At 41.3% G+C, this 27,981-nt stretch overlaps 1 protein-coding gene across 12 annotated transcripts in view; it reads left to right on the top strand.

The window, feature by feature from the left end:
* magi1b (membrane associated guanylate kinase, WW and PDZ domain containing 1b) overlaps positions 1 to 27,981 on the top strand; it is a 510,580-nt gene that overhangs the window by 378,340 nt on the left and 104,259 nt on the right. For all 12 annotated transcript variants that reach the window (XM_041191217.1, XM_041191208.1, XM_041191207.1 and 9 more), the window contains 3 exons: positions 1,176 to 1,295; positions 22,259 to 22,462; positions 27,360 to 27,558. In XM_041191217.1, the coding sequence (XP_041047151.1) occupies positions 1,176 to 1,295; positions 22,259 to 22,462; positions 27,360 to 27,558 (523 nt within the window). The remainder of the gene's footprint in view (positions 1 to 1,175; positions 1,296 to 22,258; positions 22,463 to 27,359; positions 27,559 to 27,981) is intronic.

The raw sequence follows: 27,981 nt of genomic DNA, 5'->3' as shown, positions 1-27,981 counted from the left end.
GAAAAACTCAGCACGTCTGGCAGCATTGGCGGAGAAGAAAAGAGTTGACGTTTCGAGTCCTCATGACCCTTCGACAGAACTGCTGAGTTTTTCCAGGTAATTCTGTTTTTGTTTTAGTCATACAAGTGCCTGGCAACTCTGATAATCAGGTATAAAAACAAAAAACTGTGGATGCTGGAAATCCAAAACAAAAAATAAAAAATACCTGGAAAAACTCAGCATGTCTGGCAGCATCGGCGGAGAAGAGTACAGTTGACGTTTCGAGTCCTCATGACCCTTCAACAGAACTAAGTAAAAATAGGAGAGGGGTGAAATATAAGCTGGTTTGGGGTGGGGGGGGGGGGGGGGGGGGGGGGTGGTGGTAGAGAGAAGGGGGGTCGAGGTGTTTGTTGGGACAAGCAAGCAGTGATTGGAGGAGATAACCAAAAGATGTCACAGAAAAAAGGACAAAGAGGTGTTGAAGGTGGTGATATTATCTAAAAGAATGTGCTAATTAAGAATGGATAGCAGGACAAGCAAGGTGCAGATAGCCCTAGTGGGGATGGGGTGAAATAAGACTATAAGGGCATAAAAGGTATAGATAAATGATCGGTGGAATACATTAAAAATAATGGAAATAGGTGGGAAAAGAAAAATCTATATAAATTATTGGAAAAAACAAAAAGGAAGGGGAAGAAACGGAAAGGGTTGGGGATGAGGAGGGAGTTCAAGATCTAAAATTGTTGAACTCAATATTCAGGCTGGAAGGCTGTAAAGTGCCTAGTCGGAAGATGAGGTGTTGTTCCTCCAGTTTGCGTTGAGCTTCACTGGAACAATGCAGCAAACCAAGGAAAGACATGTGGGCAAGAGAACTTGCTTGTCCTAACAACCACCACCCCCCCCCCCCCCCCGCCTCAAACCAGCTTATATTTCACCCCTCTCCTATTTTTACTTAGTTCTGTTGAAGGGTCATGAGGACTCGAAATGTCAACTGTACTCTTCTCCGCCGATGCTGCCAGACCTGTTGAGTTTTTCTAGGTATTTTTTATTTTTTGTTCTGATAATCAGGTACTGGGCAAAAAAGAGGCAAATATAGATCCAGTAAAAAAGAAGATGCATGCCTAAAAATTCTCTGATAGAAGAATGTTAAAAATTCCTTGTTGAAGATTAGCATTTTGTATTTTTTTCCCTTCAAGGCACAACTCGACCACCTCGAGAGGGAGAAGTTCCAGGTGTTGACTACAACTTTCTCACAGTGAAGGAGTTCTTTGACCTTGAGGAGAGTGGCACTCTTCTAGAAGTTGGAACTTATGAAAGTAATCTTTTATACTTATCTTCTACACACTAGGGATAACTATATCTACCCAGAATGAGCTTTTTTTTCTCATGGGACCATTTCTCACAAAGCCTTTATTAACGTAACTGGTGGTTTCACTCTCTTCTCTTCAAATTCCTTTAAAGCTTACTCTGACATTTGTTACAAATATGAGGTTTATAAGATTGTTATGTTTAGGGACTGTGTCTTTAGTTTACGATAGAATGAAGGGGTCCTATAACTCTTCTGAAATCTGCCTAACAACTGACCCGGGTGATGTGACTGTTAAGTATTAAAGGGAGGCCAGGGTTGGTTTGCTTGAAAGAAGGTGTAAGGTGTTCACACTTGGAGATAATGGCAGCAGAATCAGTGTTTACAGTGGTTAGACTGCAAGTCTCCAAGTCCCAGGAAGGTATTGAGAATGCCCATTTAAAAGATTATGCTTTAAACTATCCATTTACTTCCAAGAAAAAGACGGTTGGGGTCCCTAAGATAGCTAATCAGCATTTTAACCTAGATACAAGGCCCATGTGATTGACATTGGCATGGAGATGGGCTTTGAGAGGGGAAGCGTTTCAAAGACATCCCTGAAACTCTCAGACACAGGCAGTCTGCCAGAATCCAAGGGCAGGTAGGGGGTTGGGGTTGCAGGCGGGGGTGAAGAGACTAAGAGAGAGAGCAGCTAGAGGCCAAAAGTTTCTATGGTTCACCATCTGGAATGCAGGTGGGAACTCATGTTTGGATTGAAAAGACCAAATTTGTGAGGATTTGAAATGAGGCTAGAAGATTTGCTTAGCTTGTGCTAGAGGGAGAACCACCAGGAAAAACCGTCACTCTGAAAGACAGTGGTCAGGTGTTAAAAGTTACCAAGCCTGGAAAGGAAAAGAACGAAAGTAAACACTTGGGAACTAAGAATCATTTTGGACTGGTTCTGGGAGAATTGAATGTCTACTCAATGTACAGTGTAAAGGACAGTATATCTGTAAAGTGAGTTTTTTGGTTTTGGTAGAAGTAAAAGGGGAAAGTTCTGTTCTGTAGTTGAAAATATAAATTGCCTACAACAATCATGCTTAGTCAAGTAGTGCTTTTAGTCTATTACAGTAAAAGTCTTAAAACATTAAATTTTGTCATGTCATCCTTTAAGCTTTTAAATAGAAGGTCAAAATTATTTTTTTAAAGTTATCGATCTCTAATATTTGGAATATTCTGAGCAAATGCCCCTATTTTTTATGAACCAGTACTTTTGACAGCTTCACCAAATGAGCATTGTTTTCAATAATATTTCTGCTGTATCAAAAGCAGATATTTGCACTTTGATGTTAGCTATTTAGCAGAACACAGCTTAATCAGATAGGGAAATATGCAAATAATTAATTTCCAATTGAGTGGTTCAAATAATTTTTAAAAATAATTTATATGTAGAGTGAAGTCTTAATTTGAATGCTGCATTGTACCCTTGTACTGTGGAAAGCACAGTGGTTCTGATCCTGTGCCAGCACAATAAATATCGTGCAGCAGCCCTTTGCTAATTAGATGTTTACTTCATGCTAGAAACGTTCATGGACTGGTCCATTCCACTCTCACTGCACTGTACATCACAAGGGATACAATTAATATTGTTCAGAGGTTTCCATGGGCATTAAATAAAGAACTACCTCCATGGTCAGTTTTCCATCTATTTCCCCATTGTAACCAGCTAATTGGGAAACTTGAGCACAAATGTGGGGTTTGTAACAAAACATGAATAACTGAATTTTTAATGAAGCTGAAACATCTTCCCCACCACCCCACAATAACCCCGCTTCACTGAGAGTTAGTACTGGAGTTAAAGCAATGGGACATGTTAATTGATGTAGTAGCAATCTCTAGATATACATTTCTATGCAATTCTATAATCTGTTGGTTAAAACTTAAAAAAATCTACAAGAAAGCAACATCCCTGTTACCTTGCCTGGTTTTCATTGAAACTTGTTCAGAACTTGTGACATAAGACCAGCAGTACACCAAACAGCCCCTTGAGCTTGCTCCACCATTCAGTGTGATCATGGTTGATCATCTTCTGCTTCAACTTCACTTTCCCGCCTGCTCCGCATATCCCTTGATTTCCTGAGATCCATGAATCCATCTATCTCAGGCTTGCCTATACTCCACACAGCCCTGTAGGGTAGAGAATTCCAAAGATTCACAACCCTCCAAGTGAAGAAATTTACAACATAGGAATTTAGGACTCAGGAGCAGGAGTAGGCCATTCAGCCTTTCGAGCATGCTCCGCCATTCGATAAGATCATGGCTGATCTGGTTGTGTCTCAACCCCACTTTGCTGTCTGCCCATCATAACCCTTGACTCCATTGCCTATCAAAAATCTGTCTAACTCTGCATTGAATAAATTCAATGACCCAACCTCCACTGCTTTCTGGGGAAGACCCTCTGAGAGAAAAAAAAATTCTCCTCATAAACGGTAAACCTCTTATTCTTAAATTGTGTCTCCTGCTTTAGTCTCTCCCACAAGTGGAAACATCCTCCCTGTATCTACCCTGTCAAACCCCCTCAGGATCTTATATGTTTCAATAAGACCACCCCCTCATTCTTCTAAACTCCATTGGGTATAGGCCCAACTTGTCCAACCTTTCTTCATAAGATAAGCCCCTCATCCCAGGAATAAGTCGAGTGAACGTTCTCTGAACTGCTTCTAACGCAATTATGTATTTTTTCAAATGAGACCAAAACTGTACATAATATTCTAGATGTGGTCTAACTAAGGCCCAGTACAGCTGCAGTAAAACTTCCCTATTTTTGTATTCCATTCCCCTTACAATAAATGCTAACATTCCATTTGCCTTCCACTTGCTGTACCCGCATACTAGCATTGTGTGATTCATGCACCAGGACACTCAAGTCCCTCTGTACCACCAAGTTAGAAACCACAGAAACATAGAAAAATTACAGCACAGAAGGAAGCCATTTTGGCCCATCTTGTCCATGCCAGCCCGAGGACACCCAGGTGCCCTTTCTAATCCCACCTTCCTGCACCCGGTCCATAGCCCTGCAGCTTACAGCACTTTAGGTGCAGATCCAGGTACTTTTTAAAAGAGTTTAAAGTTTCTGCCTCTACCACCAACTTGGGCAGCGAATTCCAGACACCCACTACCCTCTGCGTAAAAAAGTTCTTCCTCATGTCCCCTCTACACCTTCTGCCGCTTATTTTGAATCTATGTCCCCTGGTTCTAGAATTCTCCATTAAGGGAGAAAACTTTATCCTGTCCACTATATCTATTCCCCTCATAATTTTGTACACCTCAATCTAGTCACCTCTCAGCCTTCTTTGTTCTAGGGAAAATAACCCCAACCTATCCAATCTCTCCTCGTAGCTATACTTTTCTAACCCTGGCAACATTCTTGTTAAACCTCCTCTGCACTCTTTCCAGAGCTATTACGTCCTTCCTGTAATGTGGTGACCAGAACTGCACACAATGCTTCAGTTGTGGCCTCACCAGTGTTTTATACAATTCCAACATTATATCCTTACTTTTATATTCTATACCTCTGCCAGTGAAGGAGAGCATTCCATATGCCTTCTTTACAATCGTGTCTACTTAAACTGCTGCCTTCATGGACTTGTGTACTTGTACGCCAAGATCTCTCACTTCATCTACCCCTCTTAGTATATTCCCATTTATTTTGTAATCCCTGTAGTAACTGTTTGAACTCCCTAAATGTATGACCTCACACCTCTCTATGTTAAAATCCATCTGCCACTTTACCGCCCACTCCACCAACCCACCTATATCATTTTGGAGATTATGGCTATCCTCTACACCATCCACTACTCGGTCAATCTTTGTGTCATCTGCAAATTCCCAATCTACAGTTTCTCTCCATTTAAATAGTATGCAGCTTATCTATTCTTCTTGCCAAAGTGGACAATTTTACATTTTCCTACATTATACTCCATCTGCCAAATTTTTTGCCCATTCACTTTATTTGTCTGTATCCCTTTGCAGACTCTCTACCTCCTCTTGACAACTTTCTTACCTATTTTGGTGCCATGGACAAATTTAGCTATCATACACTCGGTCCCTTCATCCAAACCATTGATGTAGATTGTAATTAGTTGAGGTCCCAGCAATGATCCCTGTGGCATTCCCCTTGTCATATCTTGGCAACTGGAAAAAGACCCATTTGTCCCTAATCTCTACTTCCTGTTAGCCAACCAATCCTTTATCCATGCCAATATGTTACCCCTTGTTACATTACATCATGTAATCTTATTTTGCGTAGTAACCTTTTGATGCCACACCTTTTCAAATGCCTTCTGGAAATCCAAGTACACCACATCTACAGGTTACCCTTTATCTACCTTGCTTGTTACTTCATCAAAAAACTCTGAAAAAATTAGTTAAACATGACTTCCCTTTCACAAATGCATGTTGACTCTGCCTGATCAAATTATGATTTTCTAACTATCCTGCTATGACCTCCTTAATAATAGATTCTAGCAATTTACCTATGACAGATATTGAGCTAACTGCCTGTAGTTTCTTGCTTTCTGCCTCCCTCCTTTCTTGAATAAAGGTGTGACACTTGCTATTTTCCAATCCACTGGGACCCTTCCATAGTCTAAGGAATGTTAGAAGATTATAATCAAGGCATCTACTATCTCTGCAGCCACTTCTTTTAAGACCCTAGGATGCATGTGGGCCTGGGGATTTTTCAACCTTTAGGTCTAATAGTTTTCCCAGCACCGTTTTCCTAGAGATTGAGATTGTTCTATGTTCCTCCCTCCCGTTCACCTCTTGATTTTCAAGTATCGTTGGGAAATTTTGTTATTCTTCTACAGAGGACAGACTCATCTGTTCAGCACCTCTGCCATTTCCTTGTTTTCCATTATCAAGTCCCCAAATTTACTCTCTAGAAGACCAACATTAGCTTTAGTTACTATTTTCCTGTTTCAATACTTGTAAAAACTCTTACTATCTACGTTTATATTACTAGCTAACTTTCTCTCATACTTTTCTTTCTCCCTCTTTATTTATTTAGTCATCCTTTGCTGGTTCTTTAAATTGAACAATCTTCTGACCTACCACTAATCTTTGCAGATTTGTTCAGTGTTTATTTCAATCTGATACTATCCTTAACTTCCTTATTCAGCCATAGATAGTGCATCCTTCTCAATGAGTGTTTCTTTTTTACTGGATTGTTTGCTGAGAGTTTTTAAATATCTCCTTAAAAAGCTGCCATTGCTTCTTTTCTGCCCTATCTTTTAACCTAGATTCCCAATTCACTTTCACTAAGTATGCTTTCATAATCTTAAACTCACACTTCTCCCCTTCAAACTGAACATGAAATTCTATCATGCCATGGTCACTGTCACCTAGAGGTTCCTTAAGTATGAGGTTATTGATTAATCCTGTCTCATTACTCATTTCAGGTCCAGAATAGCCTGCTTCCTGGTTGTCTCTAGAACATACTGCTCTAAAAATTGTCTGGAATACACTCTATGAACTCGTGTTCCAGGCTACCTCTGCCAATTTGATTCACCCACATGTAGATTAAAGCCACCCATGATTATTGCCTTACCTTTCTTACATGGCCTATTTATTTCTTCCTTTATACCCTGTCTTACCATGTAACTACTGTTAGGGTGCCTGTAGACTACCCTCACAAGTGACCTCTTAACATTACTATTTCTTATTGCTACTCAGACTGATGCTACATCTTGCTCTTTCTAGCCAAGGTCATTTTTCACTACTGTACTAATGACATCGTTAATTAACTGAGCTTCCCCACCACCTTTTCCTTTTTGAAATGTCAAATACCTTTCAATATTCAGGTCCCAGTTTGGTTATCCTGCAACCATGTCTCTTTAATGGTTATCAGGACATACTTATTTATTTCTACCTGTGCTAACAATTCATCCATTTTATTATGAATGCTGTACACATTCATTTACAGAGCATTTAACTTTGTTTTTCTGCCATTTTTGCACTCTCTGGCATTACCTGCAGGTGCACTCTTAAGTTCGTTCTCTCTATCTCTTCCTGCCAAACTCTGGTTATCATTACCTGCTACTCTGCTCTATTACCTCATTGTTTTCCTTGGATTTACTACATCTCCTCTTGCAAGACCCCTTGCCCCTACAATTTAGTTTAAAGCCCTCTCTACAACCTGATTTATGTGACTCACCAGAGCACAGGTCCCAGCGTGGTTCAGATGAAAACCAACCCAGCAGTACAGCTCCCACCTTCCCCAGCACTGGTGCTAGTCTCCCATGAATCAAAACCCATTTCTACCACGCTAATCTTTGAACTATGCATTCATCTCTATAATTTTATTTACCATACACCAATTTGATTGTTGGTCAGATAATAATCCAGAGATTATTACCTTTGAGGTTCTGCTTTTTAATTTAGCCCCTAGCTGTTCATAATCCCAAAGCAGAACCACTTTCCTAGTCCTGTTTTATCATTGGTACCAATGTGGACCATGACAACTGGATCCTCCTCCTCCCATTGCAAGTTCCCCTCCAGCCCGAGCAGATGTCCCAAACCCTGGCACCAGGCAAGCAACAAGGCAACCTGGACTCATGCTCTTGGCTGAAAATTTCTCCTAACCTTAGTCCTAAATAATTGTCCCCTTATTCTGAGACTCCGCCCCTGTATTCTAGATTCCCCAGCAAGAGGAAAAAATCTTTGTGTCTACCCTGTCAAATCCCTTCACAATCTTGTGTTTCAATGAGATTCTTTGAAGATCCAGAGACCCTAGGTCCAGTTTATTCAGCCTCTCATCATTGGACAACCTTCTCATCCTAGGCACCGACCTAGTGAGCCTTTGCCGTACTCCCTCCAAGGCAAATGTACCCTTCCTTCAATAGTGAGAGCTAAACTGCACACACATTCCAGGTGTGGACTCAACCAAAGCCTTATACAATTGTAGCAAGAATCCCTTATCTCATCCACTGAAGGTAGGCAGAGTTAATATTTTCACTCTTTTTTGTTAGTCTGTTTGTCAACAATATATCTCAAAAACTAATAGACAGGTTTCAATAAAATTATGTACACAGGATATGGCCCAAGGAGGAACTAACTAGATTTTGATGAAGATGCTGATCCGGATCCTGGATTTTTTTAAAGGATCTGTTAACATTGAGAGATATGGATAATTGATTTTGTTTTTTAGAATCTTATGGGTTGTTTTATTTATAGTGTTGATTGTTTTAGAATGTTGTGAATTGTCTCAGCTGCTGTGGTGGAATTTGTCACAGTTGTCAAAATGTGAGCAGAGTTTTCAGAGCAAATATTTGGATGTGGATTGGCCTGAAGCCTCCTCGGTGCAATGGAAGCTCTTAATAAAAAGATTTCTTTTTTCAGCTTTGTTATTAAGAGCATCAACCACACAGGGAAAAGCCTCAAGGAGGAGCTGCATAATTGTAATAATATTGAGTTAACACAGTGTTAGAGATATATGCTGTACTGAGTCCCCTCTTCACTTGTTGCTTGCTGTACCTACATGCTAACTTTCTGTGATCCTTGTACGAGTACACCCAGTCTCCCTGAGCATCAATATTTAAAAGTTTCATGCCTTCTTAAAAACATGTTTTCTTTTCTATCCTCACTAGCAAAGTGAATAACTTTTGGAAAACCAAGTATATTGCATTACTGGCTCCCCCTTATCTATCCCACTGTCGAAAACAATTTTCCTTTCGTAAAAACATGTTCACTGTCTGATCATGCAATGATTTTCTAAGTGCACTGTTAAGACTCCCTTTTGATAAGGTCCCACATGGGAGAATGATAACGAAGGTAAGAGCCCATGGGATCCAAGTCAATTTGGCAAATTGGATCCAGAATTGGCTGAGTGGCAGGAAGCATAGGGTGATGGTCGAAGTGTGTTTTGTGACTGGATGCCTATGTCCATTGAGGTTCCACAGGGATCAGTGTTGGGTCCTTGCTGTTTGTGGTATATATAAACGATTTAGACTTGAATGTAGGTGGGTTGATCAGTAAGTTCGCGGATGACACGAAAATTGGTGGGGTGGTTAATAGTGAGGAGGATAGCCTTAGATTACAGGAGGATATAGACAGGCTGGTCAGATGGGCTGATCAGTGGCAATTGGAATTTAATCCGGATAAGTGTGAGGTGATGCACTTGGGCAGGACAAACAAGGCAGGGGAATATACAATGAATGGTAGGACCCTGGGAAGTACCGAGGATCAGAGGGACCTTGGTGTGCATGTCCACCCGTCCCTTAAGGTAGCGAAACTGGTAGATAAGGTGGTTAAGAAGGCATATGGGATACTTGCCTTTATTAGCCGAGGCATAGAATATAAGAGCAGGCTGGTTAGGCCACAGCTAGAGTAATGCGTGCAGTTCTGGAATCTGCATTTTAGGAAGGATGTGATTGCACTAGAGAGAGTGCAGAGGAGATTTACCAGGGTGTTGCCTGGGCTGGACAGTTTTAATTATGAGGAGAGATTGGATAGACTGGGGTTATTTTCCCTGGAGCAGAGGAGATTGAAGGGGGGACATGATTGAGGTGTATAAAATTATGAGGGGCATAGATAGGGTAGACAGGAAGGAACGTTTCCCCTTGGTGGAGGGATCAATAACCAGGGGGCATAGATTTAAGGAAAGAGGGTTTAGCAGGGATATGAGGAAGAACTTTTCACCCAGAGGGTGGTGGGAATCTGGAACACTGCCTGGAAGGGTGGTAGAGGCAGAAACCCTCATAATATTTAAGAAGTATTTAGATGTGCACGTGTGATGCCATGACATACAAGGCTATGGGCCTAGTGGTGGAAAATGGGATTAGAATAGTTAGGTACTTGTTTGACCAGCACAGACTTGATGGGCCAAAGGGCCTTTTTCTGTGCTGTAGACCTCTATGACTCTATAATAGATTCCAGTATTTTCCTGATGATTGATGTCAGTAAACTGCCCTATAATTCCTTGCTTTTTCTCTCCTTCCATTCTTGAATAGTGGTGTTACATTTGCTAATTTCCTATCTGCTGAGACCACTCTGGAATCTAGGGGGAGAATTTTCCCCCCATCAGGGGTGTTGTGTGGGGGCGGGTATGGCCCGATCAGCACCCCCAATCGGGTCTGTGCCGCCATTTTACATGGGTGAGCCAGTTAATGCCCGCCCAGTGTGATGTGCGCCAGGAAGTGCTGAGCACTTCCTTTGTAGGCAGGGGTGGGTTCCCTGAGTCGGGGCCTGCATGCGAAAGAGCACAGAAATCTCCCTGAGGCACTGAGCTGCCTCAGGGAGATTAGTTTAAGTTCCCAAAATGTTAATAAAGGAAAGAAAATATTTTAAGACATGTCACATGAGCTGGAACATGTCAATGAATTTTTATAAAAAATTTTATTCAATTTATAATCACTTCATGAAACCTCATCCTGCCCGTAGATAAGGTTCCATGAAAAATGCGAAGGCCGCCATGGCTCTTTGCCTGCCCGCCAACCTTAAGTTTGAACAGGCAGTTCAGTTTATTAGTTTAATTGATATTTACATGGCCTCAATAGGCTTTTGACAGTTCGGCGCCTGCTGAACTGAAAATCTAAATGAAGCGCGGTGACATCGGGATGCACGCCCAAGGTCACTGCGTGACATTTTATACCTCGGTGAGCGGGCCCCACCCCCGCTCGCCAAGCTGAAGATTCAGGCCTAGGAAATTTTGAAAAATCAGTGCATCCCCAATTTCGGCAGCTACCACTTTTAGAACCCTAAGATACAGGCCCTGGGGAATATTTGTCTTTTAGTCCCTTGAGTTTCTCTAATACTTTTCCTCTGCTGATGTCAATTACTTTAGGTTCCTTACTCTTGTTAGTTTCAAGGTTGCCTTCCATTTCTGCTCTGCAATTTGTGTCATCTACTATGAAGACAGAATATTAGTTCAGCACTTCTTTATTCCCCTTGATAATTTCCCCTGTCTCTACTGCTAAGGAGCCAATGTTTACTTGAGCTACACTCCTTCTTTCGATATACTTGTAAAAGCTCTTATAATTGGTTTTTATTTGCCTGGTTTTTACTCATTCTGTTTTTCCCCTTTTCAATTTTTTGGTCACTCAATGCTGATTTCTAATTGCTGATTCTTTGTAACATTATAAGCCTCTTTATTCAATCTAATGCTGTTCTTAACTTCGTGAGTAAGCCATACAATGCTATGAACAAGGAACAGGAGTAGACCATCCAGCTTCTCGAGCCTGCTCCGCCATTTAATAAGATCATGGCTGATCTGATAGTAACCTCAAATCTGCATCCCACCTACCGCCAATAATCTATCACACCCTTGCTTACCATAAATCTATCCACTTCTGCCTTAAAAATATTCAAAGACTCTGCTTCCACTGCCTTTTCAGGAAAAGAGTTCCAAAGACTCATAACCCTCTTGAGTGAAGAAATTTCGCCTCATCTCTGTTTTAAATGAGCGACCCCTTATTTTTAAACAGTGACCCCTAGTTCTAGATTCCTTCACAAGAGGAATCATCCTCTCCATATCCACCCTGTCAAGACCCCTCAGAATCTTATATGTTTCAGTCAAGTCGCCTTTTACTTTTCTAAACTCCAGAGGATACAAGCTGAGCCTGTCTAACCTTTCCTCATAAGACAACCCACTCATTCCAGGTATTATAGATGGATCTTTCTTGCTTTGTTTTTGCTTTTTTATTGGAATGTATTTTTGATGAAATTTTAAAATAATTTCTTTAAATGTTTTCAGCTGTTTAGTTACCACTATATATTTTGGTCTATTTGTCAACCTTTGGCACTTTTTACCTCATACCTATGAAATTGGCTTTATTTAAGTTTAAGTTTTTGATTTGGACTCCAATATTTCACTCTTAGAATTCAGTTGTATTATGATCATCTTTTTCCAGGGGGTCTTTTACAATGAGATTATTCATTAACATTGCCTCATTTCACCATGCTGGGCAGGGCTTTGCCCTTGATGGGCAGGCGGGCCCCACTGGCTTGGCGGCAGGCGGGCAGCCGATCGCTGCCGCTGAAACAGGCCCCGCTGCCATTTTGAGTGGGCGGGTCACCCGACGGGAAACACTATGTGCTTCCTGTGCGGGGGGGAGAGATTCCCCAACCGTCAGAGTGTGCTGTTTCATGCATGCGCATGAAAGAGCGAGCGCACTGCTCCCTGAGACTAAGTGCTGTCTCAGGGAGAGCGCTGAAAGTTTTATAAACTACAGAAATAGAAAAATTTAAAAATTATTAACATGACCCCCTCATGTGACAATGTCACACAAGATGGGACATGTTAATAAATATCACATTAACTTTATTAAAGTTTTTTAAAACAGGCATGAAACCTCATCCCGCCGATGGATGAGGTTTCATGTTTTTTCAGAAGCCCACTGGGGCTCCTGGCCTGCCCGCCAATCTTAAGGTTTGATGGGCGGGGCCTTTAATTGGCTTAATTATGCTGTCAATGGCCTCAATTGGCCATTGACAGGTCGGCGGGCAGACAGCTGATCTCGCTGTCCGCCTGCCTTCCTGAATATTTAAATGGGGCGGGATGACGTTGGGTGTTCCTCCTGATGTCATCCTGCGTCATTTTCGCGTCAGCGAGCAGGCCTCTTCCCCCAGCTCACCGACGGAAAAATTTTGCCTGCTAGATCTAAAATAGTGCTTTGTCCTTAGTCGGTTCCATAACACGGCCAAGATTTTACCCTCTGAGATTTGGGGGCAGGACCCTTTGGCGAGGGGAAAATGACACGGGAGGAATCCCCGACATCATCCTCGGCCATTTAAATCATAAGGAAGGCGAGCGGACAGCGAAATCAGCTGTCCGCCCACCGACCTGCCAATTGAGACCATTGACAGGCTCATTAAGATAATTAAAGACCTGCCCGTCCAAATTAAGGCTGGCGGACAGGCCAGGAGCCCCAGCGGCCTGTAGATTATTAATGAAACTTCATCCACTGGCAGGATGAAGTTTCATGACCCTTTTGTAAAAATTTAATAAATTTAATGAATTTGTTATCAACATATCCCATCTCGTGTGACACTGTCACATGAGGGGGACATGTTAATAATTTTAAAATGTCTCTATTTTTTGACTTCACTTACCTTTCACTAAACTCCCTGAGCCAGGACTTTGCCTCAGGGAGCAGTGTGCTCTTTCGCATGCATGCGTGAAAGAGCGCACTTTGACAGTTGGGGATTCCCTCCCTCCCCGGAACAGGAAGCGCATAGTGCTTCCTGTCGGGCAGGCCACTGGGCGGGCCTTAATTGGCCCGCCCACTCAAAATGGCGGTGAGTCCCGTTTTGGCGGTGGGAATCGCTGCCCGCCCGCTCACCAGCCAAGGGCTAAATTCTGCCCATTGTTCTAGGAAACTATGATGAAAACATTCCACTATTTCATTTTCCAGACAATCTTTGCCAATTTGATTAATCCAGTCTATATGAAGACTGAAGTACTTGTTGGGTATTATTTTTCTTGTGTTACAAGCTCCAATTATTTCTTAATGTTCTGTCCAACAGCTTAACTACTATTAGTGGGCCTATAATATACTTCCATCAGAGTTTTATGACTCTTGTTATTCCTAATCCCCAACCATGCTGATTCTACCTCCTGATCATCTGGGCCTAGATTCTCCTTATTGCTGTCCTTATGTCATTCTTATTGTAAGGGCTACTCCTCTTCCTTTTCCATTCTGTCTGCTTTTTGAAATGTTAAGGACCCTGAAATATTTAATTCTAAACTTGATCACCTTCCAACTGTAATGGTGATTAGGTCAAACCCATTTCTCTATTTTTGATGCTAGTTTGTTTCTCATGTTACCTTCAAATTTGTGCATACAGATAAAGGGTCTTTAAGTTTTTTTTAACTATTATCCTTACCTTTATGCGCTATTACGATTAAACTCTTAGTCCCTTCCTGTCCTACCAAATCACTGTACTGCTGTATTTCTTCAACTTTTCTCTTTAAATTTCTAGATTTCTCTTCATCTGCCCCTCTTCCGACTCCTTCTCAGTTTGAAGCCCTATCCAGTGCAATTCACCAGAATGCTGATCCCAGCCTGGTTTACATGGAACCCACCCCAAAGGAACAACTCCCTCTTTCTGCAGTACTATTGCCAGTTTCCCATGAATCAAAACTCCTTCTTCTCACACCACTCTTTGAGCCACTTGTTTAATTCTGTCATCTGCTTGACCCAAGCCAAATTGTTCTGCTTATTAATTTAGATTCCAGTTCCTCAAACAATCACCGCACAAACTCATTTTTAGTTCTATCCTTATTGTTGGCTCCTACATGGAATATGAAAGCTGGAGCCTCCCTTTCCTACTCAGAGTTCTTCTCCAGCTGAAAGGAAACGTTCTGAATCTTGGCACCGGGTAACAACACAACCTCCATAACTCATTGTCTCCGTGCAGGGAACAGAACCTATTCCCTTCACTACGCTATCCCCTACCAGTACCACGTTCCTTTTTACGTCCCCGCCCCCCTGCCATTTGACTGACTTCCTATACCACAGTGCCATGGCCCGTTTGCCCATCCTCTCTGTGGTCCTTGTTCTCATCCACACAGGCAGCAAGTACCTTGTGTCAGTTGGTTGGATATAGACAAGGGCTGAGGCTTCTCCATTACTACATCCTGGATCCTCATACCTGCCTGACTCACAGTTACTCCATCGTGCCCCTGACCACTGGCTACCTCTAAAGTATTACTTAACCTAGGGGTGTTACTGCCTCTTGATCAAAGTGTCCAAGTACCTCGCCCCCTTCTTGATGCCCCACAATGTTTGCTGCTCAGGCTTTAAGCCAACAACGCTGAACACAAGATTCTTGAGCTGCAGCCGTTTACCGCAAATGTGGTTGTCTGGGCTTGTTGGTATTTTTTATTCTTTCATGGAATTTGGTGTCACTGGCAAAGCCATCTTTTGTTGCCCATCCCTAATTGATCTGGAGATGGTGGCGGTGAGCTGTGCAGTCCATCTGGTGCAGGTACTCTCACAGTGCTATTAGGAAGGAAGTTCTAGGATTTTGATCCAGCAACAGTGAAGAAACGGCGATATAGTTCCAAGTCAGGATGGTGTGTGGCTTGGAGAGGAACTTGCAGGTGGTTATCTAGAAACTTCCATGTACTGCACCTACAGTATCCCATCTGCTCTGCCACGTTGAAATAAACGGTTTGCTTATTTAATTAGTTAAAATTATTTTTCAGTCAATGACTTTAGTTCTGTAGATTGTCATTTAGGTTGTCATTTATCTAGTTTATTAATTTAATAATAAGTTACAGATTCTTAGCTGTAGCTTAAAGAGCAAAAATGAATCTGCAATGTTCATCAAATAATCATGTACCTGTTGCCCTGTGACTTCAATCCTTGATTTTTGTTGATTGGTAGTCCGCTTGATTCCCTCTCGTGATACACTGGGCTCTGCTGCTGATGCATTGTTTATGTATTTTTAATTCTCTCCTGTGATGCTCTGGGCTCTGCTGCATTGTGACTGAGTTGACCCTACATTCCTACCCACCTGTGTTTTGTTTCCATCTCCCAGATAAAGTACAGGACAGTGAACAATACAACAAGCTCACTTTTGCACATATCCCACCAATTAATTTAGTGAGAGGCAAACTGGATGGGTCAGAGACCAACATAATTTTAACTGGGGAGGTAGTCCATTTTCAAATACATCGTGCTTGCTTTTTTGCTCCCTTTTTCTTTTCCTGAAGAGGCAGTTTCAAGTTCATCTAATTTCCATGGGAATTGGTTTGATGAAGAAACTTATTATTGGGAAACAGCAAATATCCCACATTGGCAACTTAACATCTGCTGTGCTCTATTGATCTCTCTCCATTGTTTTCCATACTCCCTATTTTACCTTTTGTGAGATCTGATTTGCACTAAATATGAAATGTGCACATTCTACATGCAGTTATTCAACAAGAAGGAAATGGGACCAACAGCATAACAGAAGCTGGGGCAATTGTGATCTTCTAATGTACTATTTGCAGCCCTGAGTTTCACATTACTCAATTCCGCTGCACTGGGATGCTTCCAGTACTGTTGGACTAATGGCTTTGTCATTTGAATTTTGTTGCTTTTGTTGCTGATGTCCATTACCTGCTGCAGCAGCAAAATGCCAGGTCTGCAGTGAAATCAATTCAGTGGGAGCCTCTGTTGGATGTTACTGGCCTGCCATATTTCCGTCTTTTCACAGCATTCCTTCCCAGTTTGTTCTGGCTCTACATTCTTAATTATGTGCCAAATCCAAGCCAATGGCACCAAGAGCTGCCTGTAATCAGCACAATGTGTGAGCTTTACTGGGACCTCAGGAGAGGAGCAGAAAATTAATTTAAAGGAGCTCATGGGCAATATACTGTGGGTAGTTTGAGCAATAAATGGGCAGAGCAAATTGCCCAAATGTTATAGAAGCCACCCAATTTTTATTTCTATTGATCCGACCTAAAGTTTACTACCAAGCAGTGAAATTTGGTAATTGCCTTCAGTATGTCTATTTTTTAAAAATTATATACTAGTTACAATTCTCATTAATTTGACAGTGAGTATTCAAATTAGTATTTGATTCAGAGTATGACAGATCTACATAAAAAGCACTTAAAATTAAGGGTATGTGACATAGCATCTGCAGTTGGTCATTGAGCAGATTTGTTGCTGATGTGCAATAACAATTATAATTGGTGTCTGATTTGGGAGCTGTTAAACTCATTCTCCTGGTGTGTAACATATTCTGTTGAATTCCTGTTTCCTTCCAAAATCATCTGCATGCACTCGATACAATCATTTACAATTTTTTAATTACAGATCTGGATATTTCCCTTGATAGTTATGCTTGTAGGGTAAGTTGTGTTGAACAGTGTGATATTGTCCACTGCCAAACATAGGTGTGAGGTTGGTCTTGAAAGGAAAACAAAATTAGTTTTTGTTGGAGAGGTTAGGATGGAAAACAATACGTGATTCTCTCTCAAACGTGTTCTGTGATGCTTACTGAGCCCATGGGCAGGATCTTTAGGTCAGTGAGCGGAGGGCGGGACCCGCTCGCCGACGCATAAAATGACACGGGTTGACATCGGGCCTATTGAGGCCATTAATAAAACAATTTAGATAATTGACAGGGCTGCCTGTCCAACTCAGGGTTGGCGGGCAGGCTGGGAGCCCTGGCGGGCTTAGGAAAAAGCATGAAACCTCATCCATGGGCAGGATGAGGTTTCATGAGGGTTTTAAAATACTTAATAAAGGTTTGAGTTAAAATGATGGACATGTCCCAACTCATGTGACAGTGTCACATGAGGGGACATGTCAGGGAAATTTTTTTAACATTTACCTTAAGTTTTAATTCCGAGATGATCTCGCTGAGGCAGCACTTAGCCTCAGGGAGATCAGTCGGGGGGGGTGGGGGGGGGGAAGTGCAGGAGTGGATGCGTGCAGGCGCATCTCCGATCGGCCCCCCTGATTGGGGGTGCGCAGCCATTTTGCGTGACGTCCGCCGGGAAGCGCTATGTGTTCCCTTTGCAGATGGTGGGGGGATTCCCTAAGTGGGAGTGTGCTCTTTCGCACATGCGCATAGAAGAACGCACTCACCTCCCTGAGACTAAATGCTGCCGCAGGGAGATCGGCGCCAAATTCAAAAATGGTCAATGGACAAAAATAAATTTCCCTGATATGTCCCCTCATGTGACACTGTCACATGAGTTGGGACATGTCCATCACTTTTATTCAAATTTCTATTAAATTTTTAAAAACCTTCATGAAACCTCATTCCGCTCGTGGGTAAGGTTTCATGTTCTTCCGAAGCCTGCCCCAGGGCTCCTGTCCTGCCCGCCAGCCTTAAGGTTGGACGGGCAGGTCCATTAATTACTTCAATAAACTTCTAAATGACCTCAATAGGCCATTGATAGGTCGGCGGGCACACAGCTGATCCGGCTGAATCCCCACCTTCCTGAAAATTGAAATGACGTGGGGTGACGTCAGGAGTTCCGCCCAATATCATCCCGCATCATTTTATGCATCGGTAAGCGGGCCCTGAGCCCTGCTCACTGACCTCAATATCCTGGCTCTGGACTTTGTACCTTTGTAGCAAGATGTAAAGCTAAAATAAGTTATAAAAACCCAAATGATATTTATATTCTGTAGTTACAGAATTCAGATATGGTATATCCCTGCACTTTTTCCAAAAACGTAATAACTTCCATTCTTATCAAAACTAAAAGTAGGCATGGCAAGAAGCAATTTTAAACTTGGGTTACTGAAGATTTGGACTGTGCTCAGAATTCTAGTATTTTGTCAGTGTCTAATCAACATCTGACTGAGAATTGGTAATAATCACTTAAGGCAAGTGGTTTAAGTATTAGTTACCTCTTCTCATGAAGGCAATGGCTCATATTAGGTTCTGTGAGCAACAGCAGGTATTCTTCACATTATCCTTTCAGCTAAACTTCATGCTCGTTCCTGAACAGAATATGTCAGCTAGTGATTTGGCCATGGAAGCACAATGGCCTCACTGGATTATGACATATGAGCATTCCCATATGAATATTTCCATTGGAGATAGGTACTAGCAATGGAAACCGAATCTGGTGTTCCACTGCCTCTTTAAGTTGAACATGTTGCTTTCTAATTTTTATTCTCTTCACCTTGCTAACTGAGATTGGATCACCAGATGTTGAACGGGTTATGTACCTCATTTTGTGCCATGCCACTTGCTATGCTTTGTCCACTTGGGTATCTAGGCTGGGTGAGCTGATGAACTTTCATTTTCCTGCCATGTTTCAAAGTTGTCTCGGGCATTGCACCATTCTTCTTCCGAGATACTTTAAGGTTGTGGGATGTACATGAGAGAAGTTACTACATTATAAGACAGCATACATCCTTTTAAGCTTCAGCCACTTCTTATCTGCCGCGAAGATTAGCAAGTATGCGAGTATGCCAACTCCTGACAGGGGCTTTTGTTAACAAAATTAATAGCAGCGGAGTCAGGCTTTTTAGCATATTAGAATCTGGGAATGTGCTAGTTGTTAAAAAAGACATTCATAAAGCCTTTTTAATCTTAAGATAATTTCCCTGTATACTAGTGGCAAATTTATAGTTTTACAGAACATTTATACTGTCCAATGCAAATATAGATAACAGTGCTTGAACTGTTCTCCAGTGATTTAATATCCTTTTTGGTTTTATTTTGAATGTTGTCTTTTTGACAAGCAATACAAATAAACAATATTTTTTGTTGTGGTTGTATCTCTATCTTTAAATAACGTCCCTGATAAGTGAATTCATTGAATACTTCAGTGTAGTTATTTGATGTTGCCATTTTCCATGATTATTATAAACCATCTCCACATGGCCACTGCCAGGCTTCATTATCTTTGAGCTCCCAAGAATGTCATCCATGGACATACCAGAGTTTTCTACAAAATCACCTTCTCACCAATGTCAACACCTCCAGGGTAACTATCACCATCCCTGTGAATCAAACTCGTCCTCCCAACGACATTTACAAGGACAGTGTCATTCTGCATAAACCCAGCCAACCACCTCCAAAGGTTGGTGAAGTGATCCCTGAAGACATTAGTCAATGGAAGCTGCTACCTTTATCTGAGCTCCTGCCAGCTTCCTTTGTTACAGCCATCACTATGTTCCCTGAAGACACTGACATGATTTGTAAAATGATTCATTTCTTAAGGGTATGTGACACCTTCACCACAACCAAGAAGACATTATTGTACAAAGAAAGGGCTCAATTGTTCAACATTGAGTTGATATGAACTTCACAGTTCTATATATTACAGGGATCAGTGTTTGGGCCCCAGCTATTCACAATATCCGTCAATGATTTGGATGAAGGAACCAGATGTAATATTTCCACGTTTACTGATGACACGAAACTTGGTGGGAATGTGAACGATGAGGAGGGTGTTAAGAGGCGATTTAGACAAGTTCAGTGAGCGGGCAAATACATGGCAGATACAGTATAACATGGCTAATTGTGAAGTTATCCACTTCAGTAAGAAAAACAGAATGGCTGAGCATTATTTAACATTTTTATTCATTTACGGGATGTGGGTTTCGCTGGCTAGGCCAGCATTTATTGGCCATCTCTAGTTGCCCTTGGGAAGGTGGTGCTGAGCTGCTTTCTTGAACTGCTGCGGTCCATATGATGTAGGTACACCCACAGTGTTGTTAATGAGAGAATTCCAGCATTTTGAGCCATCGACAGTGAAGGAACGGCAATATATATCCAAGTCAGGATGGTGAATGGCTTGGATTTCTAGCTGCCTTCAAAATGCTCTATATTCTAATACTACAATAAAGCTGATTCCACAGTTTCAAATCCTGTTTGGAAAAAGAAGCTCCAATCAAGAGCTGGAATTATCCCCAAACATAGGTTATTTTTCAATTGCAGTGTTGAAGGACAAGATGCCATCAAGAATACCTGGAGCACTAGATAGACCATCTAAGTCCTTGAGTTTAAAATTCCTTGCACACAGAATATACCTGACTGGGGTCTTGATATTGCCTGCTTTCATTGTTTGAAAAATACTAAAAAATAACCATTTGTGAGCGCTCGTTACACACTATCACTATTTTTAGAGTCCGTGCAAAATTGCAGAGCCAAGTATTGACCCAGATTTTACAGCAAAACTGTCAGCATTTCCTGCCATTGCTCTTCTAAATGGATAGCAACTTCAATTGTCCACACATGCAGAGAACAACATGGAAATCCTGAAGTTGTTGTCAGTGATTCTACACTCCTCCAGAGGATGTGCTGTTGAAATTCCACCAGATTGCAATCCCTAAGTAGTCAGTGAGTTGACAAAAAAAAACTTGCACTTTTATACTGTTAACTGGACTGCAGCAGTTCAAGAAGGCAGCTCACCACCACCTTTTCAAGGGCAGTTAGGGATGGGCAACAAATGCTGGCCTTATCATTGACGCCACATCCCATGAAAGAAAAAAATGTTAATCTCTCTGCAAGCCCTTGAAAAATTTACGCCTTGTTGAATGAGGTTTTTAATTTATGTAAAAGCAAAATGCTGCGGATGCTGGAAAGCTGAAACAAGAACAGAAAATGTTGGAAAAACTCAGCAGGTCTAACAGCATCTGTGGAGAGAAAAAAACAGAGTTAACATTTCAAATCCATATGACACTTCTTCAGAGCTCTAAAAAAGAATCATACAGACTCGAAACATGAACTCTATTTTTCTCTCCATAGACCTGCTGAGTTTTTCCTGCATTTTCTGTCTTTGTTTTAATTTATGTACTAAGCCTACAATTACTACTAACTAGCATTACTGGCCCTGGAAAGCTAACTTTAAGTTTGTGGAATGTTAAATTTTTTTTATATAAAAGAAAATTTATTTACTTTTAATGTTTGTTTATAAAATTGTTGTTTCTACCTTAATCCAATCATCATAATTTATCCCACCACCTGATATATTAAAAGTGAAGGAATTCAGTGCTTTTCATTTCATGTTTTGCTGTCTGTGAGTATACTTCAATGTGATTGGCTTCTTATCCAGCTTGATGTCATCCATGCTGCCGCATGCCAAGATACCCCCTTGACTTGACACCAGATTTAAGCTGCTGTCGAAAAAGAGGAAGTCTGCTCCATACAGATCACTCGATCTTTGTAGGCAGCTTTCTTCAAATTGCTTCAATTTATCTACAAGGTACCATTGCTTCACTGCTAACCCCAAAATCCAGCCCATAGCATTATGTGAATAAGTGAAGTATAAGGTTTTGTGGAAACCACAGAGAACAATGCAGATGTTAAATGATCGAGTAGCAAATGTGAAGTGAATGAATTTGTACCTCCTTTTGATACATGTGGCTGCTGATGGCTGGACAAAGCTGGTGCCCTTTGATTAAAGGAAAAAAGGAAGTAATAGTTACTTCAAAGCTATTCAGAGGGGGAAAAAATAATGGAAGCTCAGCTTTTAACAAATTATCTCAACTTTTGAATTTAACATGTAAATTTGTTCCTATTGCCTAGGTAACTATTATGGAACACCCAAACCTCCAATCCAGCCACTCAGCGGGGAAGTAATTACCAGTGATGCTTTGCGAGGTCCTCAGTCTGGCACAAAGCCAACCCCAAAACGAAGCAAGTCATACAATGATATGCAAAATGCTGGAATAGAGCAGCCAGAAAATGAAGACGACGAGGAAAACCCTGAAATGAATAGTAGTTTTACAGGTAAACTGGCAGCTACCAGGAAGTCTCATCGTCCAACCTTAAAACGTATAAAACAAAATTATAATGATGGAAGATTCCATGCCTTAAAGCTTGTTTAGCATATTTAGAACAAGACAGAATGAAGAAATAACTTAGGTGTACACTAGTTAAAACATATTGGACAGTTAAATATGTGATAAAATATTATAGAAAATGAAAACAGGAATCATACCCAGCACAAAGGAAGATGGTTGTGGTTGTTGAAGGTCAATCATCTCAGTCCCAGGACATCAGTGCATAAGTTCCTCAAGGTTGTGTCCTAGGCCCAACCATCTTCAGCTGCTTCATCAATGACCTTCCCTCTGTCATATGGTCAGAAGTGGGGATGTTCGCTGATGATTGCACAATGTTCAGCACCATTTACGACTCCTCAGATACTGAAGCAGTCCATGCCCATATGCAGCAAAACCTGGACAACATTCAGGCTTGGGCTGATAAGTGGCAAGTAACATTCGCACCATACAAGTGCCAGGCAATGACCATCTCCAACAAGAGAGAGAATCCAGTCATCTCTCCTTGACATTCAATGGCATTGCCATCGCCCAATCCCCCACTATCAACATCCTGGGGGTTACCATTGACCAGAAACTGAACTGGACTAGCCATATAAATACTGTGGCTACAAGAGCAGGTCAGAGGCTGGAAATTCTGCAGTGAGTAACTCACCACCTGACTCCCCAAAGCCTGTTCACCATCTACAAGGCACAAGTCAGGAGTGTGATGGAATATGCTCCACTTGCCTGGATGAGTGCAGCTCCAACAATGATTAAGAAGATTGACACCATCCATGATAAAGCAGCCTGCTTGATTGGCACCTCATCTGCCACTTTGAACACACATTCCCTCCACCACCAACACATATTAGCAGCAGTAAGCACCATCTACAAAATGCACTGCAGCAACTCACCAAGGCTCCTTTGACAGCATCTTCCAAACCCGTGATCTGTACCACCTAGAAGGGCAAGGGCAGCAGACACATGGAAACACCACCACCTATAACTTCCCCTCCAAGCCGCACACCATCCTGACTTGGAATTATATTACCATTCCTTCAGTGTCACTGGGTCAAAATCCTGAACTCCATCCCTAAAAGCACTGTGGGTGTACCTCCACCACATGGACTGCAGCAGTTCAAGAAGGCGGCACACCACTATCTTCACGAGGACAATTTGGGATGGGCAATAAAAATGCTGGCCCAGCCAGTGATGCACACATCCTGTGAAAGAATTTTAAAAATTATCAAATTGGTAGTCTCCTTACTTCTTACTCAAGGTTTTGGATGAAACTAACTTCTTGATTTGCCGTTGCACCATTACCTCCGTAGCTTCCCTGACGATCTATCCTTGATCCCTCATCAACAGTCTGCCCTAGGCAACAGTATCTGCATTCATGGAGCCAGCTTTCACATGGCAACACCCTGTTCCACCACTGCCTCTGTTCATTAGACTGTTAGACATCCAGTCTCATGTGAATCACAATTTTCTGTAATGAAGAATTGGTAAAAGCCAGAGCAATCATTTTTTGACCCTGACACAACTACGTACCCTTGCTGTATGTTTCACCCCTTCCCTGGGAACAATCTCAGACTCAACCTGTCTGATGAAAACCTTGACATTCCCTTCAGCTGAACATCTGACTCCATTTTCTCTCCATTATATAGACCCCATAACTCTACTTCTGTAACATCTAGTGCTGAAACTCTTAGCAATTGTTTGGTCATCTTGTGCTTTCCTATTCCAATGCTCCCCTGCCCATTTTTCAATTTCCATAAACTGCAGCTCATCCAAAACTCTACCGTCCCTGCCTGATCTCATGCCAAATCCTACTGACCTGTCTCCCTGACCTATATTGGATTCCTGTACTCCAACATCTTAATTTTAAAATTATTTTTACTTATTTATTAAATCCCTTTATAGCCTTACTCCCCTGAACTCTGCATTCCTCAAACATCTGATCCCTTGTGCACCTCCGCTCCTTGGTTTTTGTTTTCGGTTATCTCGGCCCCAGTCTGAAATTTCCAGTCTGAGCCTTGCTGCTTCACCGTTTCTTGCCCCCCTCCTTAAAATCCACCTCTTTGACTAGAACCTTGGTTGCCCCTCCTAATACTTCCTTAATTCATTGGCTTAGTGCTTTTTTTCTTTTGTTAACGCTTCCATCAAGCACGCTGAGACAATTTCTTTGTTAAAGGTACTGTGCAAATCTACAACAACTTGCATGTATATGTATAACCAAGGTTAATATTGCACTATATTATCGAGTGACTGCTCCGTTTTTACAATGCCGTTCTTCAGATGAAATTTCAAGTTTTTCCGCTTGTTCTGACAATTTGATTTGGTGTTAAAAATCCTATAGTATTATTTGAAGAAGCGTGGAAAGTCTATATTCTATGAGGTTTTTTCAATCATTTATTTTATTATTGTTTTTGAATCTACGTGCAGAATAGCTACTATATTTGTGTACATATTAACAGACACTGCATTTTAAAGTTATTCACTGTAACATGAAGTGCTTTGAGATATTTCTAAAAGGTGGTAAACTGTTATATCAATACAAATCTCTTTTTCAATGATATGTAAAGGTCTGCATTCCTGATTGTTTAATATTTCATAAACATTTTTAATTGTCAAGACTGTCAGTACATCACAGAATTTATTGGCAGTAAAACTGCATTGCAGCACACCATGTGCTCTTCCTACAAAATGAAGTAATCAATTGTGTATATATGTAAATGAGGAAATCTGCTGCCAATACTGTTGGCCAAGCTAAAGAGTACATAGGCAATTAAACTGATCTCTTTGTAAATAAGATGAGAATCATGATATTGTTTTTTTAAATAGAAAGCATTGCAATATAAGCTTTTATTCGAGTCCCATGTCATGCATTTTCCTGTGGGAATTGTTTTTCAAAATGACGGTCTAGGTATTTTAGATTGTGTTAAGCAAGAGGGAGGGTATTTGTCCAGAGTAATCTGTGTTGTGTTGAATAATTTCTATGATGTCTTATTTAACCTCAGACCCTTCCATGAAATTTAATTAGGGGATGCACATGAGTTATTGAATACCACGTAATCGTCAATCACTGGACAAAATGGCGGCCTCTAGTGAATGTCATGGAAATGTAACTCACTGAAAAATCTTTACCTCTGATGAGATAATGGATCAATTTTAACTTCAGAGCTTATTTTGTGAACTAACTATCAGATTCTTGGGGCAGAATTTAGCCCTCAATGGGCGAGTGGGCCCCACCGGTTTGGTAGCGAACGGGCAGCCGAACTCCACCGCTGAAACAGGCCCCGCTGCCATTTTGAGTGGGCGGGCCAATTAAGGCCAGCCCAGCAGGCTGCCCGACGGGAAGCGCTATGCACTCCCTGTGCGAGGGGGGAGGGATTCACCAACTGTCAGAGTGCGCTCTTTCATGCACTGCTCCCTGAGACTAAGTGCTATCTCAGGGAGAGCACTGAAAGTTTAATAAACCTAAAATATAGCAAAATAAAGAAATTATTAACATGTCCCCCTCATGTGACAATGTCACACGAGATGGGACATGTTAATGAATATTACATAAAGTTTATTAAAGTTTTTAAAGACAGACATGGATGAGGTTTTATGTTTTCTCAGAAGCCCGTTCGGGCTCCTGGCCTGCTCACCAGCCTTAAGGTTGGACGGGCAGGGCCTTTAATTAGCTTAATTATCCTGTCAATGGCCTCAGTTAGCCGTTGACAGGTGGGCAGGCTGACAGCTGATTTCGCTGTCCACCCGCCTTCCTGAATATTTAAATGACGCGGGATGATGTTGGGGATTCCTCCTGATGTCATCCCGCGTTGACGAGCGGGCCCCACCCCCAACACGCCAACAGAAAAATTCTGGCTTTGATTTATTTAATGGGCTGAATTTTATGGTCAGAGGCAAAGCAGAGCTGCCTACAAAGATCTAGCCATCTCTGTGGCATGGTTGTTCCTTTATCCCATGTCAGTTTATTTCTGGCCCCAAACAAGGAAATCTCCAGGTGCCCAGCAACAGTGATGTCATCAAGAAGGATAAGCAGCAACTCACATTGAAGTATTCTCAAAGACAGCAAACCAGGACGTAGAAGCCACTGAATCCCTTTGCTTTTAACTTCTTAAAATTTTACTGATATCAAAATAAACGAATAGGACATTTACATCGGACTTAAGGTAAAAGGTAAAATGTCATAAACAAGTTGAAAATAATTTATTTTAAAAATGCAGAATAATTTATCACGATGGAGAAATTTGATATTCAACAAATATAAAATTACTCCTTCAGGTTCAGTGAGGCTGTTTAGCAGCAATTAAGAACCTAGTGTGCCATGAAAAACCTTCATTCAATAAGGTGTAACAGTTTCAAGGATTTTTACAGCAAGACGTATAGCATAATGTGAAAGTTCTTGTCAGTTCATGTTGAGTGCAGTCTCGGGATCCTCAACAATGCACTCTCTGGAGAAGCATAGAATCACTGACAGTAGCCTCTGCGTTTTCCCCATTTATCTACGCAAATTTCAGAAGTTGCTGTCAGTTCAAAGGAGGGATAATGTGGGCTGACAATTTTGCCATCATTTACTAGCTCAAAATCTGGAACAATGCATCGAAGTGATTATCTGGTCGTGAGTCTGTTAACTCATTTGAATGGAAATGGAAAAATGTTGGCAAATTCAATGATATCAGCTTTGTTCATAGATACCATTTTGAATATGTATTCTTTTCACTGCTTTGCACTTGAAATTTAACCATTTATTGTGTTCTAGTCTGTTGAATTACTAACAGCACAGTCGCATAACCCTCAAATACTTTAGTACTCTGGAATAAACAATATTTTAATGTGCTGCTGGTTGTTTTTAGATTCCAGTGAACAAGACGAACAAAACACGCACGCCCCCAAAGAAGTGGCACCTCAGTACAACAACCTCAATAGCTCCAATTGCACAGAGCTGCCTCAGCAACCAGTACAGAACTCTGATCTCGCAACAGACAACCTTGGCCCTTTGCCTGACAACTTGGAAATGGCATTTACTGAAAATGGGGAAGTCTACTTTATTGAGTGAGTTTTGTTTTTATTGGAACTTTATTTAGTACTTTGGCTATGTGTGAGCCATAAACCTATGAAGGATTATAAATTTTATTAATTGAAGATTAACACAGTTTTTTATATAACTTGGGAGAAAAACTAAGCACATTTGCATTAGTAACAAAATGATTTATCAATTGTTACATTTTCAATGTGGTGGTATAGCTGGCATAAGAATGCTTATATTTCAAAGATCTAAATTGTTGCCGATTATGATGTCAACACTGGTGTGTGGTATGCCATAGGTTTTTATCCAGAACTTTCCACAGAGTGGGTTCCTGGCCTTGACCATTATTTCAGTAAGGATTGGGGTCATGGTCAGGATCTGCCAGTTTGGGAAAATTTCAAGTGATGTAGCACCAATGTTTTTCCATACACATTCTTATGCCATACGAT

Source organism: Carcharodon carcharias, chromosome 7 (genome assembly GCF_017639515.1).
Source record: "Carcharodon carcharias isolate sCarCar2 chromosome 7, sCarCar2.pri, whole genome shotgun sequence".
In the NCBI taxonomy this organism is placed as follows: domain Eukaryota; kingdom Metazoa; phylum Chordata; class Chondrichthyes; order Lamniformes; family Lamnidae; genus Carcharodon; species Carcharodon carcharias.
The sequence above is the reverse complement of the archived record's forward strand: the minus strand, read 5'-3'. Positions and strand labels throughout refer to the sequence as shown.